Genomic DNA, 15,680 nt, shown 5'->3' on the forward strand with positions numbered 1-15,680 from the left:
AAAAACTACGAGAACATTTAGAATCATAACGCGCAAAACATAATTAAAGAGACAAACACAATCTAGGTCACTTTTTTATATTACTGGAAACCCTTTTGTACGTCATCCTCAGATCCACTGTGTATGAATTACAGATAAGTACAGCTCCTCAGTTGGCAAATATTCAGTTAAAATTCGCCTTTAACTAAATCTTTGCCAAAGACGACCTACGCTTGGCAGTGTTTCGTAATTAATGTCTTCTTATAAAGTGGAAGTGGTCACGGTAGCCTGCGAACATTATGGCTTCAATTATGAAAAGAATAACTAATCGAACTATCTTAAATGAATTTTAAATTACAGACTTTAAGGGCGCAAAACAGTAAATCTCTCTAAAGAGAAGTCGTTAGATAGTTTAGCAGAGAGAAGTCAATTTTTCTAATTTTTTAACGACGAGAGAGAAAAACCAATAGTGGACGAAAACAGAGGAAAATAAGCCTTCATTTTTCTTGCAGTCTAAGCATTAATCATACACAAAGAACGCATCACAATATTCTGAAAAAGGCAATCACTCTTCACCGTACTACTTCAAGCGTTATGGACAGTAAGTTGCATATTAAATGTAAAGGTAACTACATATTTCAGTTCCTATCAGTACCTTACTCTTCGGAGAATTTCTTTTTTTGCTGTGTGTTGCATCTTGACATATTTGTATTGACACTAACATCAAATCCACTTCCCCGGAACAGATACTTCGGAGAATTTCCAAAGCGCAAACTACAAACGACAATGGAATGACATGAAACAGTCAGTTCTGTTGATAGATAGTGAACGGGTCATTGACTTTGTAAAGTAATTAATTCTGTTCGCTTTAATCCGACCGCTGTTCATGGCACTGAACAGTTATTCTTACGAAACCCATCGATAGGACAAGTGAACGCCCTTCGCAGCTACCTGCAATAACATGAAATAAGATTCATCGACTTACTCGCAGTTTTTCTCAGAAATCTTTTTGCTTGGAGATCTCTTTTAGCGAAGTTATATGCCACTGTATCCGATGCCTTTCTTCCATTTTTTTACCTTGTTTGGTGCTTACGCTTCCTGTCTGAAAGTTGCTAGAGTAAGTAGAAATGTTTTACTTTCAAATTATTTCCGCCATATACTGAGAAAGGCTAGAATCGTTTACGTATTGCGATAAAAACTGGGAGTGATAAACTGCCACGGAAGTCGCAGTAGCGCCTTTGACAATTTTAACGTCGTTGACACCGACACAATGGAGCACTTTAAAGTCGATGCTTTGGAACGTGAGGAGGAGCATACTAGCGAATATCAGAACATACTAACAGAGGGTGGGCAACTTGTACACGTAGTGAAGGCAGCTGGAAGACACGCTGCCTGCGTTACTCATTTGGCAAGTCCATTGCCCCGAAATGCAAAGCACTTCTAATGTCTGTAATGTCTGAAAATTTCGTAACAGTTTACACACACACACATAACGGTAGTCTTAGTAGTCTCTGAAACGATTGTAGGTACAGCTGGAAAGATAAACGAATCTGAAACTAAAATTCACTGTTAACAGATTCCTCACTAGATACAAAACCGCTGGAAGGATGACGAACTATTTCTGATGCACCGTTGTATGTCATGTCGGGGAGACTTCAGAACTGAAAGTATTGCTCCTCGATCCAGTAACACCGCATCTCATCAGGACAGTACCTGGACACTTACGTGCCGTATTTCAAAATGGCAATACCTGGTCAAATGGCTCTGAGCACTATGGGACTTAACGTCTGACGTCAACAGTCCCCTATTACTTAGAACTACTCAAACCTAACTAACCTAAGGACATCACACACATCCATGCCCAAGGCAGGATTCGAACCTGCGACCGTAGCGGTCGCGCGGTTCCAGACTGAAACGCCTAGAACCGCTCGGCCACAGCGGCCGGCGCAGTACCTGGTCACATACGGTTAGATATGTTCGACCTTCCTCTCAAGAAAGACTAGTATCACTATTTCTCAAGTTTGCTTGTTCGTCTGACATCTTACCCATCGGACTTCAAGCCAGCGTTCACGTGTTCATTACTACGTGACAACACTAATTTCAGTCATCCTAATCAGAATGACGTTTACGTGCGAGTTTGCTTTCGTTGTGAATAAACAACAAAGAAGTAACATATTATTTCACTGTCATGCATCGATGAGTCGTATCACTACAGACTTTGACTTTTAAGACAGATAAATAGAGAGCCGAAAGAAAGATAAGTTGACCGGAGAGCAGTGAATCGTAACCTTGACCTAACACCATTCTCTTCAAATTTTACGTTGCTGGGACTGTTCCTCCTTCAAGGGAAATTGTCCTCTCACCTGCTGAGGGGCAAACAACATTCCTTCCCTATTGGCTATATTTCGAAAAATCATCAAATTTATGTTAATGACTATTCGTTCAGTGTGTTCTTTGCATTATAGTTTACTGTCATGTATAAAATATTTATACAGAAAACGTCTAGTTCCTTATATGTAACATTATATCTCTTTCATCCAGCAGTGTATAACTACATATAGATCTTAAAAGTCGCATCTCGAAAGTTTCTGATTTACTCTTATCTGATCTGTCTCTTGTCCAGTTCTCGCTGTCTTGTGTTAACATGAGGACTGCTATCGCTTTATAGAATTTTATTTGCTTCGATTGCTCGGTTTCCCCTCGTAGTTTACAATTAATTGTACCAAATATTCTCTGAAACCTGCTTATTTTATTGGCAGTCTCCCTTCTCTATCAGTATTTTGCATTATACCATCAGTATTTGAAGTCCGCAGCTCGTGGTCGTGCTGTAGCATTCTCGCTTCCCGCGCCCGGGTTCCCGGGTTCGATTTCCGGCGGGGTCAGGGATTTTCTCTGCCTCGTGATGACTGGGTGTTGTGTGATGTCCTTAGGTTAGTTAGGTGTAAGTAGTTCTAAGTTCTAGGGGACTGATGACCATAGATGTTAAGTCCCATAGTGCTCAGAGCCTTTTGAACCATCAGTATTTGAAATTGCGAACTTGTTCTTCACTTGTATCATCTACACACATCAAAAAAAGTTTTGCATCACCCCAGTTCCCAGAACTCCTGAAGATAGACGTAGACTGTGGATATTGTATCACAGACACAATCACTTTCACTGTTTAGAGATGTCACTAAAGTCGCCCAAAGGTGTAAACAACCATGCATGAGAGCGCCTATTAGACAGCCGATCAGTTCCAGTCATTTCACCAGAAAGGAGATACACAGCTCGTGTTGTGTGTAGTTCAACCTTGCCTAGACGTGGATCGGTCGCGTCCGCATTGTTACTTTGTGCCAGGAAGGGCCCTCAACAAGGGAAGAGTCCAGGTGTCTCAGAGCGAACGATAGCGATGTTGTTAGGACATGGAGGAGATACAGACAGACAAGAACTGTCGATGACATGCCTCGCTCAGGCCCTCAGTGGATGACAGCTACCTACGGATTATGGCTTGGAGGAACCCTGACAGCGACGCCACCATGTTGAATAATGCTTTTCGTGCAGTCACAGGACGTCGTGTTACGACTCAAACTGTGCCCAAAAGGCTGCATGATGCGCAACTTCACTCCCGACGTCGATGGCGAGGTCCATCTTTGCAACTACTACACAATGTAGCACTGTAAAGATGGGCCCAACAACATGTCGAACGGGCCGCTCAGGATTGGCATCTCTTCACTGATGAGTGTCGCATATGCTTTCAACCACACAATCGTCGGAGACGTGTTTGGAAGCAACCCGGTCAGGCTGAAAGCCTTAGACACACTGTCCAGCGAGTGCAGCAAGGTGGAGGTCCTCTGCTGTTTTAGGGTGGCATTATGTGGGGCTGACGTACGCAGCTGGTGGTCATGGAAGGCGCCATAACGGCTGTACGATACTTGAATGCCATCCTCCGACCGATAGCGCAACCATATCGGCAGCATATTGGCGAAGCATTCGTTCAGATGGTTCAAATGGTTCTGAGCATTATGGGACTTAACATCTGAGGTCATCAGTCCCTAGAACTTAGAACTACTTAAACCTAACTAAACTATGGACATCACTCACATCCATGCCCGAGGCAGGATTCGAACCTGCGACCGAAGCAATCGCGCGGTTCCGGACTGAAGGTCCAAGAACCGCTCGGCCACCACTGTCGGCCGAGGCACTCGTCTTCATGGACGACAATTCGCGCCCCCGTCGTGCACATCTTGTGAATGACTTCCTTCAGGATAACGACATCGCTTGAATAGAGTGACCAGCATGTTGTCCAGGCATGAACCTATCTAACATGCCTGGGATAGAATGAAAAGAGCCCGCATCTCGTGGTCGTGCGGTAGCGTTCTCGCTTCCCACGCCCGGGCTCTCGGGTTCGATTCCCGGCGGGGTCAGGGATTTTCTCTGCCTCGTGATGGCTGGGTGTTGTGTGCTGTCCTTAGGTTAGTTAGGTTTAAGTAGTTCTAAGTTCTAGGGGACTGATGACCATAGATGTTAAGTCCCATAGTGCTCAGAGCCATTTGAACCCTTTTTTAGAATGAAAAGAGTTGTTTATGAACGACGTGACCAACCAACCACTCTGAGGGATCTACGACGAATCGCCGTTGAGAATTGGGACAATTTGTTGGACATTCTTCTTTGTGCTCTGCCTTACGGCTGGTCTTGTCATGGGGGAAGCCTCGTCAGAGAGGTCCACCGCATGAGCGTCCAGGGAAGTGATTCCAGTGGTGGTCTCCCGTTGCCTTCCACTGATGATGAAATGATAATGAGGACAACACAACACCCAGAACCTGAGCGGAGAAAATCTCTGACCCAGCCGGGAATCGAATCCGGGCCCCTTGGTGCGACAAAACGCCACACTGACCACTCAGCTATCGGGGTGGACAATCTGGACCAACCGTGCCTTGATGAACTTGTGGATAGTACAGCACGACGAATACAGGCATCCATCAATGCAAGAGGTCGTGCTACTGTTTGTTAGAGGTACCAGTGTGTACAGCAGTCTGGACAACCATCTCTGAATGTCTTGCTGTATGGAGGTATAACATGCAATGTGTGGTTTTCTTGAGCAATAAAAAGGGTGGTAATGATGTTTATGTTGATCCCTATTCCAATTTTGTGCAAAGGTTCCGGAACTCTCGGAACCGAGGTAATGCGAAACTTTTTTGAAGTGTTTATATAAACACTGTAAGACTATATACACAGCGTGGTATTAATCGTGACCCGGCCAAATATCTCACGAAATTACCGTCAAACGAAAAAACTACAAAGAGCGAAACTTGTCTAGCTTGAAAGGGGAAACCACATTGCGCGATGGTTGGCCCCCTAGATGGCGCTGCCATAGGTCAAACGGACATCAACTGCGTTTTTTTAAATAGGAGCCCCCATTTCTTATTACATATTCGTGTAGTACGTAAAGAAATATGAATGTTTTAGTTGGACCACTTTTTTCGCTTTGTGATAGAGGGCGCTGTAATAGTCACAAACATAAGGCTTACAATTTTAAACGAACAGTTGGTAACAGGTAGGGTTTTTAAATTTAAATACAGAACGTAGGTTCGTTTGGACATTTTATTTCGGTTGTTCCAATGTGATACATGTACCTTTGTGAACTTATCATTTCTGAGAACGCATGCGGTTACAGCGTGATTACCTGCAAATACCACATTAATGCAATAAATGCTCAAAATTATGTCCGTTAATCTCAATGCATTTGGCAATACGTGTAACGACATTCCTCTCAACAGCGAGTAGTTCGCATTCCGTAATGTTCGCACATGCATTGACAATGCGCTGACGCATGTTGTCAGGCGTTGTCGGTTGTTTTTTTTTTTTTTTTTTTTGGTTGTGGGGGGGGGGGGGGGGGGGAAGAGACAAGAGAGCGAGGTCATCGGTCTCATCGGATTAGGGGAGGACGGGGAAAGAAGTCGGCCGTGCCCTTTGAAAGGAACCATCCCGGCATTTGCCTGGAGCGATTTAGGGCAATCACGGTAAACCTAAATCAGGATGGCCGGACGTGTGATTGAACCGTCGTCCTCCAGAATGCGAGTCCAGTGTCTACAGTGTCTAACCACTGCGCCACCTCGCTCGGTGCGTTGTCGGTGGATCACGATAGCAAATATCCTTAAACTTTCCCCACAGAAAGAAATCCGGGGACGTCAGATCCGGTGAACGTGCGGACCATGGTATGGTGCTTCGACGACCAATCCACCTGTCATGAAATATGCTATTCAATACCGCTTAAACCGCACGCGAGCTATGTGCCGGACATCCCTCATGTTGGAAGTACATCGCCATTCTATCATGCAGTGAAACATCTTGTGGGAACATCGGTAGAACATTACGTAGGAAATCAGCATACATTGAACCATTTATATTGACATCGATAAAATGGGGGCCAATTACCCTTCCTCCCATAATGCCGCACCATACATTAACCCGCCAATTTTCCGTTGCCCAATAGTGCATATTACGCCGGTTTACGTTACCATTGTTGGTGAATGACGCTTCGTCGCTAGATAGAACGCGTGCAAAAAATCTTTCATCGTCCCGTAATTTCTCTTGTGCCCATTGACAGAACTGTACACGACGTTCAAAGTCGTCGCCACGCAATTCCTGGTGCATAGAAATATGGTACGGATGCAGTCGATGTTGATGTCGCATTCTCAACACCGACGTTTTTGAGATTCCCGATTCTCGTGCAATTTGTCTGCTACTGATGTGCGGATTAGCCGCGACAGCAGCAAAAACACCTACTTGGGCATCATCATTTGTTGCATGTCGTGGTTGACGTTTCACATGTGGCTGAACACTTGCTGTTTCCTTAAATAACGTAACTATCTGGCGAACGGTCCGCACCCTTGGATGATGTCGTCCAGGATACCGAGCAGCATACAAGGCACACGGGCGTTGGGCATTTTGATCACAATAGTCATACATCAACACGGTATCGACCTTTTCCGCAATTGGTAAACGGTCCATTTTAACGCTGGTAATGTATCACGAATCAAATAAGTGGTGGAATGTTACGTAATACCACGTATTTGGAAAATGGATGTGAAATCTTATAGGACTTAACTGCTAAGGTCATCAGTCCCTAAGCGTACACACTACTTAACCTAAATTATCCTAAGGACATTCACACACACCCATGCGCGAGGGAGCACTCGAACCTCCGCCGTGACCTGCCGCACAGTCCATGACTGCAGCGCCCTAGACCGCTCGGCTAATCCCGCGCTGCGATACCACGTATTTATACGTCTGTGGCTATTACAGCGCCATCTATCACAAAGCGAAAAAAGTGGTCCAACTAAAACATTCATATTTCGTTACGTACTACACGAATATGCAATAAAAAATGGGGGTTCCTATTTTTAAAAAAACTCAGTTCATATCCGTTTGGCCTATGGCAGCGCCATTTAGTGGGCCAACCATAGCGCCATCTGGTTTCGCCCTTCAAGCTAGACGAGTTTCGTTCTTTGTAGTTTTTTGGTATGATGCTTATTACGTGACATATTACGCCCGGTCACTATCAATGGACCACGCTGTAATATTGTAGCTCGAGCTAAATTAATTCGGTAGACCAAGGAAATAACAGATCCGCAGCAAGCTACAGCGTCTGTGTGTGTTCCGACAGGTTACTCGGCGGCGTCGCTGCTGGCCATCCTCTTCGCCATCCCATTCGGGCTGCGGGTGCGCGTGCACCGCGAAGCGGGCCGCTGGGCCAGCCTGCCGCAGGCCTTCTACCACGCACACCTCGAGCTCTTCCTTGGCAACGCGTGTCTCGGTGAGTACACCCCTGCGGTGGGGGAACTACTTTTCGACACTGATCTGTACCCTTCCATGCCTAAGGGAACGGCGTGCCTGGTATCAGGTCGGGTCGCTCTAAGATGCCATCGAGGATGGAAAGACTAGAATTTCTGTGGATGTCACTTGCCGAATTTCATAGCACTGCTTTTTTCCGTTTTTTATTGAACACATGGCAGAACTATGGGGAGAAGATGACATGTAAATCAAAAAACTGAGATGACAAAAGTTACGGGATCGCGATATGCTCATGTAAAGACGGCGGAAGTATCGCCTGCACAAGGTATAAAAGAGCAGTGGATTGCCAGAGCTGTTAGTTGTACTCAGGTGATTCACGTGAAAAGAATCCAACATTATTATGGCCGCGGGTAACGGCCTTGCCGCAGTGGATACACCGATTCACGTGAGATCACCGAAGTTCAGCGCTGTCGGGCGTGGTCGGCACTTGGATGGGTGACCATCCTGGCCACCATGAGCTGTTGCCATTTTTCGGGGTGCACTTAGCCTCGTGACGCCAATTGAGGAGCTACTCGACCGAATAGTAGCGGCTTCGGTCAAGAATACCATCATAACGACCGGGAGAGCGGTGTGCTGACCGCACGCCCCTCCTATACGCATCCTCCACTGAGTATGACACGGCGGTCGGATGGTCCCGGTAGGCCATTCGTGGCCTGAGGACGGAGTGCTTTAATTATGGCCGCACGACGGGAATTAACGGACTCTGAACGCGTAATGCTAGTTGGAGCTACACGTATGGAAATCGTTGGGGAATTCATTATTCCGAGAACCACAGTGTCAAGAGCTTGCCGAGAATACCAGATTTCAGGTTTTATCTCTCACAACGGACAACGCAGTGGCCGACGACCTTCACTTAACGACCGAGAGAACCGACGTTGCCGGCCGCGGAGGTCTAGCGGTTCTAGGCGCTCAGTCCGGAACCGCGCGACTGCTACGGTCGCAGGTTCGAATCCTGCCTCGGGCATGGATGTTTGTGACGTCCTTAGGTTATTTAGGTTTAAGTAGTTCTAAGTTCTAGGGGACTGATGACCACAGCTGTTAAGTCCCATAGTGCTCAGAGCCATTTGAACCATTTTTGAACCGACGTTCGCAGAGAGCTGTCAGTGCTAACAGACAAGCAACACTGCGTGAAATACCGCAGAAATCAATGCGAGACATACGACGAACATATCCGTTAGAACAGAGCGGTGAAATTTGGCGTTAACGGGCTTTGGCAGCAGACGACCGACTTGAGTGCCTTTGCTAATAACAGGACATCGCCTACAGCACCTCTGCTGGACTCGTGAGCATATCGGTTGGATCGTAGACTACTGGAAAACCGTAACCTGGTCGGAAGAGTCCCGATTTCAGTTGATAAGAGTTTATGGTAGGGTTCGAGTGTGGTGCAGGCCCCACGAATCCATGGACATAAGTTGTCAGCAAGGCACTGTGCAAGCTTGTGGTGGCCCCATAATGGTGTGGCTGTGTTTACAGGGAATGGGCTGGGTTCTGTGTCCAACTGAACCGATCATTGACTGGAAATGGTTATCTTCGATTACGTGGAGACCATTTGCAGGCATTCATGGATTTCTTGTTCTCAAATGACGATTGAATTTTTGTGGTTGACAATGCGCCACTTTCGCAATTATGGACGACAACAGAGGCAGCATGGTTCAGTACTTCTGCAGGGGACTTCCAACGACTTGTTGAGTCCATGCCACATCGAGTTGCCGCACTAAGCCGGGTAAAAGGAGGTCCGACACAATATCAGGAGATGTCCCTTGCCTTTTGTAACAGTGTAATATTAACACTCTGTGGAGATACGAGATGTGTTTGGCCACTAGCTCAGTATCCGGCCGCCGCAGGCGAGCACCAAGCCGTCACTGGCGGGAACACTGTTTTAAAAATGTTTTCCAGTTACTGAATTCGCGTCCTAAGATGACAGACCACTTTGACTACGGCACTGTGTTCGGAATATCTGAACACCGCAGGAGCTGAAGTTTCATATATCTGTGAGTGATAGTTCGGGAATTATTAGTGTCTTCCCGAAATTTGATTGAATTGAGTTCACCTCGGATTAAAGGAACAAACACGAAATTTGATATGAAGGTATAATTAGACATTATTTTCATGGAGTCGGTGCCATTTTGTGATAGGATATTTATTTCTATTTCCGATCTTACATTGTAGACGAAGGAATTGATACAATAAACAGATAAGTCTAGTTTACATAATATTGAGTAAAACAAAACAAAAAAGTTCACACACTGGCAAAAAAATGTAATCGGTCCCATTTTTTACTAAACCTTTATTTAGGCCACCATCACATCGTAATAGTTTATTACGTAACCAAGGTAATATTTATGCTATTTTTTATTTCATCGTAAAGTACAGAAAGGCCTCCGGTGCTATACACCAGCATGCAGTTAGGATCGTTAGCAATGCCCATCTCATACAAGGAGAGATGATCAGGGAGCGAGAAAAAGGAGACGCAAACAGGAGCCGTGTCGTACTTGAGCAGGCACAGAAGACTCTCACTGCGAGGCTCGGCGACTACCGCATAATTTTGTTTATTAACTGTTTATATATGGGGTATGATTGGAAAGTTTTAAGAACAGATCCGCTACTGCTTACTGGTTTGGTGGGCAGGTACACTGAGGTTGGAGAGTGAGTCACTGCCTTGTCCTTGAACGCCTTCTGACAGGAAACTGCGTTTCAGTTCTTTGTGGCACCTGGTTGAGTGCGGGTCTGTTACGGCTTCTTGCTAGATTCTGTCTGCGTGAAAATGGACGTAAAAATGGAGCAACGAGTTGGTGTGAATTTTTTTTGAAACTGGGAAATCATCTTCTGAGACTTACGAACTATTAAAAACAGCTTTTGGAGATAATTATATGAGCCAGTCAAATGTTTTTGTCTCGTTCAACAGATTTAAAAATCATTTGAAGATGAACCACGGTCCGGCCATCCTTCCACCTCAGAAACTAATGAAAATCTTGTGAAAGTCGTGACTTAGTGCACTCTGGTCATAGCCTTACAATTATGGAGATGGCTGATGAACTTAATTTAGATTTCTATGCAGTTCAGTCAATTTTTACTGAAGATCTGAACATCCGCCGAGTGTCCGCAAAATTCATTCCAAAAGTGTTGTCAAGTGACCAGAGACAATACCGACTTGAAGTGCGCCAAGAACTGATTAATCGCACTAAGAATGACCCAGGTTTGTTAAATAGGGCAATTACAGGTGACGAATCGTGGGTAAACGGATATGATCATGAAATCAAAGAACTTAGAACTACTTAAACCTAACTAACCTAAGGACATCACACACATCCATACCCGAGGCAGGATTCGAACCTGCGGCCGTAGCAGTCGCGCGCTTCCGGACTGAAGCGCCTAGAACCGCTCGGCCACAACGCCCGGCCGTTATGAGTTGTTCAATGCAACCGTTCCACATACAACAATTCGCGAGCAACACCTTGCGCTGTTAGCATGACCGATGCAATAATGTTTTATGGTAGAAACACTCCTCACCTCGTCCTAATTAATTAATCAGTTAGGAAGGTATAGGAACTGCTGAAAGTTCTTCAGTGCACTGATATTTCCGATACATCATCAGCCAAATTCTTCATTTGTGTGTACATGGCATCAGTAGCTGCTGCATCAATAGCTTATTATTATAGGTACTGTATGTGCAGTTACTTAAATGCGTGTTTTATCCACGACACACTTGTTATTTTATTCCTTTAAAACATGACCAACGGTAGTGTTTTCTGGTACTTCTCTTACTTAAAAATGTCGATGCGATATCTGTATGCACTTTGAAAGGTGGCTACACTGAGTCACAGCGCCAGAGACTGCGCCAAAGATTATTATTCTGCCGCCTCCACTGGTGCAGTAGTAGTTGAGAGGATGTCGAGGGCAGTAGTTGTTCTGTTGGGCGAGAGAGAGTAGATGCTGTTCGGTTGGTGTAATGTATAGATGGAAGAATTTGCAATTGTCACAGTGTATTTGAGAAAGGAGATGGGCTTTTGATTTATGATGCTGGTGTAATGGAAACTTTTCGTCAATAAAAAAATGGCTCTGAGCACTATGGGACTCAACTGCTGTGGTCATAAGTCCCCTAGAACTTAGAACTACTTAAACCTAACTAACCTAAGGACAGCACACAACACCCAGCCATCACGAGGCAGAGAAAATTCCTGACCCCGCCGGGAATCGAACCCGGGAACCCGGGCGTGGGAAGCGAGAACGCTACCGCACGACCACGAGATGCGGGCTTTTCGTCAATATATAATGAGGTAAAAAGGTATTACAGTTTTCTTTAATGACAATGCCTCTTGCTCACAGGTACAGTCAACAAAGCATCTGACTCGTGTTCATTTATCAGGCTTGTAGTTCTGGTTTCTATGTGCAATTATAGTATTTCTGGTTTTTCAATTAGTTCACTGTAAATTGTGTTTAAAATATTTTGTCGTATTGGGAAAGAACTGAGCCAGATACATGTACGTTGAGTCACACTACCACACACAGAACAGTTACACTTGTGCTTTGTTGTTTCGTAGCTTTTATAATTGCAGGGGACTTAACTAATCAATTGTGTTAATGGAAATTCCTTGTCATTCTTTATTTTTATTTTATGCAGTCAGATTGTGTGCTAATACTAGTCAGGGCCAACCGGTTACGAGACTACGTAACCGGTCACACAGTTACTAAAACTATTGCATTTATTCATTAATGTTCTTTTAATTAAGCCCCCATGCAACTTTTCACTAGAGTTTCCCTCTCTCACACTGGCATTGTACAAAATAAATAAAAGAAACTGGCTGGCTACAGCTAGCGATCAATGAAATAATAAGGGTGTAGTTAAGTGTAGTAGTAGGCTATGTGAAAATTTTCGACGGCCGGTAACACAGACAATGGGCAGCAGCGAGCGGTAGCCAGCGACGAGGAGAGCTGCTTCCCCGCTCCCCACCTCACCCCTCGTACGCATTGTTAACAGCTGTTCACTGCAGTACAGGTATTTGGAGAGCCAGGACTGTGCTTCTGTCAGCAAAGCATGCTCCAGCTGACAATATTATGCCGAGCAGGCTGTTGGCGAAATCGCGGCAGATGGTGTTCTGTACCGCAAAGAGCACTCGCGCCGAACTGTCCCTAACGTACCAGCGCCATCCCTGAGCCGCATTAAGCGGAGCGACCAGCAGGTGCGCACTCGCGCTGCCCCTTCACTGGCGAACGACCGCCTCTGTGTCGCTGGCAGCATTCCCTATGGAAACAGCGCCGTCCTAAACGCCAAGAACAGCGCTGTCCAGAGACCTGCTCTCGCGAGTTTCCATACGCAGTTACAGCCGGTTCCTGTTGTCGCAAGTTGCATGCGGAATTCCGCCGCTTCAGGTTTCAATACGCCGGCAACCGAAACACGTAAGGGCGCTAACAACGTAACGTCCGCGTCAAACTTAGAGTAACATTAATAAACCTATTTCCTAATAACAGATGTTGGAGGCAAAGGTCAGTGCTTCAGATACTGTCGACGACAAAGTCATTATAAAGGTGGCATAAGCTGGGACTGGGAAAGAATGGGAGGAAAAACGGACGTGCCCTTTCAAAGCAACCACCTCGCTCGCTCACAGACTCACTCACCCGATGATGATCATGAGCAACTCGATGCAACCAAATTACCAAAGGTTAGCAGATTCAGATGTACAGGGATAGTAATAACGGAACTATAGACGCAGAAGCTACCCAGCAGATAACCATATCTTGGAGTAGATGATGCTCACAATCTGGGGTATGGTTGAGGCGAGTGTAGCTCGCATTGGTGCCGTCGGTAGTTTGGCATCGTGTAATAGGGATAGTGGCGTCTCGTTTTCTTCTTCTGTTTATTGGAGCCACTACGTTTGCTAGCTTTGTCCGCGAGTGGCAGCAGCAGCGTTTATTGATTCTAGTACCCGTACTGTTTTCCGGGTCGGGTGTGTCGGTAGTTCGATTGGGACAGAGCAGCAGAGAGGTCCGGTAGCGCCAGGACATGCTGGGACCACTGGTGGCATGCCGGCATTGCTGGATCGAGGGGCTGTAGTTGCGACGGCTACAACCCTGTTGTCCACTGGACCCAGGAAGTTGAACTGAGTGAACATTAATCCAGTAGTGAAACCTCCACTTATTGATGATCACGACATTTGTTCGTGCGTTGCTGATCGTAGGGTCGCCGTAAGACGAACAGCAACAACTGGAAAATGTCGAGTTGGCGGAATCTATTAGCCGTCTTCTACTACCTGTTATTATTTGAATTTTGTGTTATTGTTGGTGAAGTACAACCAGCGGTATTTTATTGCCTAGTGGCCGCTAACGCCCCAGTTACCTCCCCGGGACGTTAGCGTATTTTTGCAGCAGTGTAAAAATGGTTCAAATGGCTCTGAGCACTACAGGACTTAACTTCTGAGGTCATCAGTCCCCTAGAACTTCTTAAACCTAACTAACCTAAGGACATCACACACATCCATGCCCGAGGCAGGATTCGAACCTGCGATCGTAGCGGTCGCGCGGTTCCAGACTGTAGCGCCTAGAACCGCTCGGCCACTTCGGCCAGCGCAGCAGTGTACTTTTCCTCGTCTTGCCGATGCTGTCCGGCATGACGTGTAGTTCGGCAGCCTCCTTGATTGCGGTGTGAATTGTGGTTTCTTTTGTCTACCTTGGTTGTAGTGGTTCCTTCTGCCTTTCGATGTTTTAAACACCAGATTCTGAAGACGCAGTGCTGTCTGTCACTTCGTCCTCACTTGAATTATTCCGTTGTTGTACTGGTTATCAAGCGTTAGGTGGATTTGGTAAGATCACTGATCGCCGTTTAAACTGTCCCTAGTTTGAGTTGCCATCCTGTTAAGTGAGTATCTCTCTTGGCTGTCCGTCTAACCACTTACGCAGCTGTAGGGGCTTTTCTCAGGTCGATCCTTGGCGTACTGTCTGTGGATCTCTCTTCTTTATTTGGTCTGATCGTGTCAATTGTTTAAAAATAATATTTTGTTTAAATTATTCCTATTGCTTGTGGCCTTCAGCCGAAAAATAATTTGAATTCTTCTTAATCAGGCCTTCAGCTGTCAGTGTAGCTTGTGTTACAGTCAACTTCTTTTTTTTTTTAATGACTGTTTAAAAAAAATTATTTCCTTACATAAAGTGTATGTGTTTACTATGCAACCAACGGTAACTGATTAGGCCCCGTTCACACCTTTTCCTGCTTTCCCTAAGTCCCGCGTTCCAATTGTATGACAGAAAAAGGCTTGTTCCAACCAAAGGTAAAGTACTGTAACGTATGATTCTGAATTAAGTAGCAGTTACGAGAGCAGAGTAGTCACAAAAAAAAATAAAAATAAAAAAATAAAAAAAATAAAAAAGACTTCCCACGTCGAGCACGTGTGTTGAGGGCAGGCAAAACTAACGCGGAGCTGAACTGCCTGCCTCAGCAGAGAACCTGAATTATTCTAACAGATCAGTGGTTAGCACACTGGACTCGCATTCGGGAGGACGACGGTTCGATCCCGTCTCCAGCCATCCTGATTTAGGTTTTCCGTGATTTCCCTAAATCGTTTCAGGCAAATGCGGGGATGGTTCCTTTGAAAGGGCACGGCCGATTTCCTTCCCAATCCTTCCTTAACCCGAGCTTGCGCTCCATCTCTAATGACCTCGTTGTCGACGGGACGTTAAACACTAACCACCACCACCACCACCACCACAACCATTCTAACAGATCGCAGTAGTTCAGAAATAACGTCCCAGAACCTTTCAGAAATCAGAAAGGTCAGAACGTAAACAGCTGCCGTAAGTGGAAATCTAACCAATGACATGCACGACGCCCGACAGCGAATACTAACGCTACAGCGAAGCAGTCGAATAGAAAGGAA

The 15,680-nt window shown here is 45.6% G+C and overlaps 1 protein-coding gene across 1 annotated transcript in view; it reads left to right on the forward strand.

Annotated features, from left to right (window-relative positions):
* The first annotated feature begins 573 nt into the window (after positions 1-573).
* Positions 574-15,680, forward strand: part of LOC124720926 (probable G-protein coupled receptor AH9.1) — a 93,942-nt gene continuing 78,835 nt past the window's right edge. The window contains exons 1-2 of the mRNA XM_047245892.1: positions 574-580; positions 7,625-7,774. Of these exons, the coding sequence (XP_047101848.1) occupies positions 574-580; positions 7,625-7,774 (157 nt within the window). The remainder of the gene's footprint in view (positions 581-7,624; positions 7,775-15,680) is intronic.

The sequence above is a fragment of the Schistocerca piceifrons genome, chromosome 1 (assembly GCF_021461385.2).
Source record: "Schistocerca piceifrons isolate TAMUIC-IGC-003096 chromosome 1, iqSchPice1.1, whole genome shotgun sequence".
Classification (NCBI taxonomy): domain Eukaryota; kingdom Metazoa; phylum Arthropoda; class Insecta; order Orthoptera; family Acrididae; genus Schistocerca; species Schistocerca piceifrons.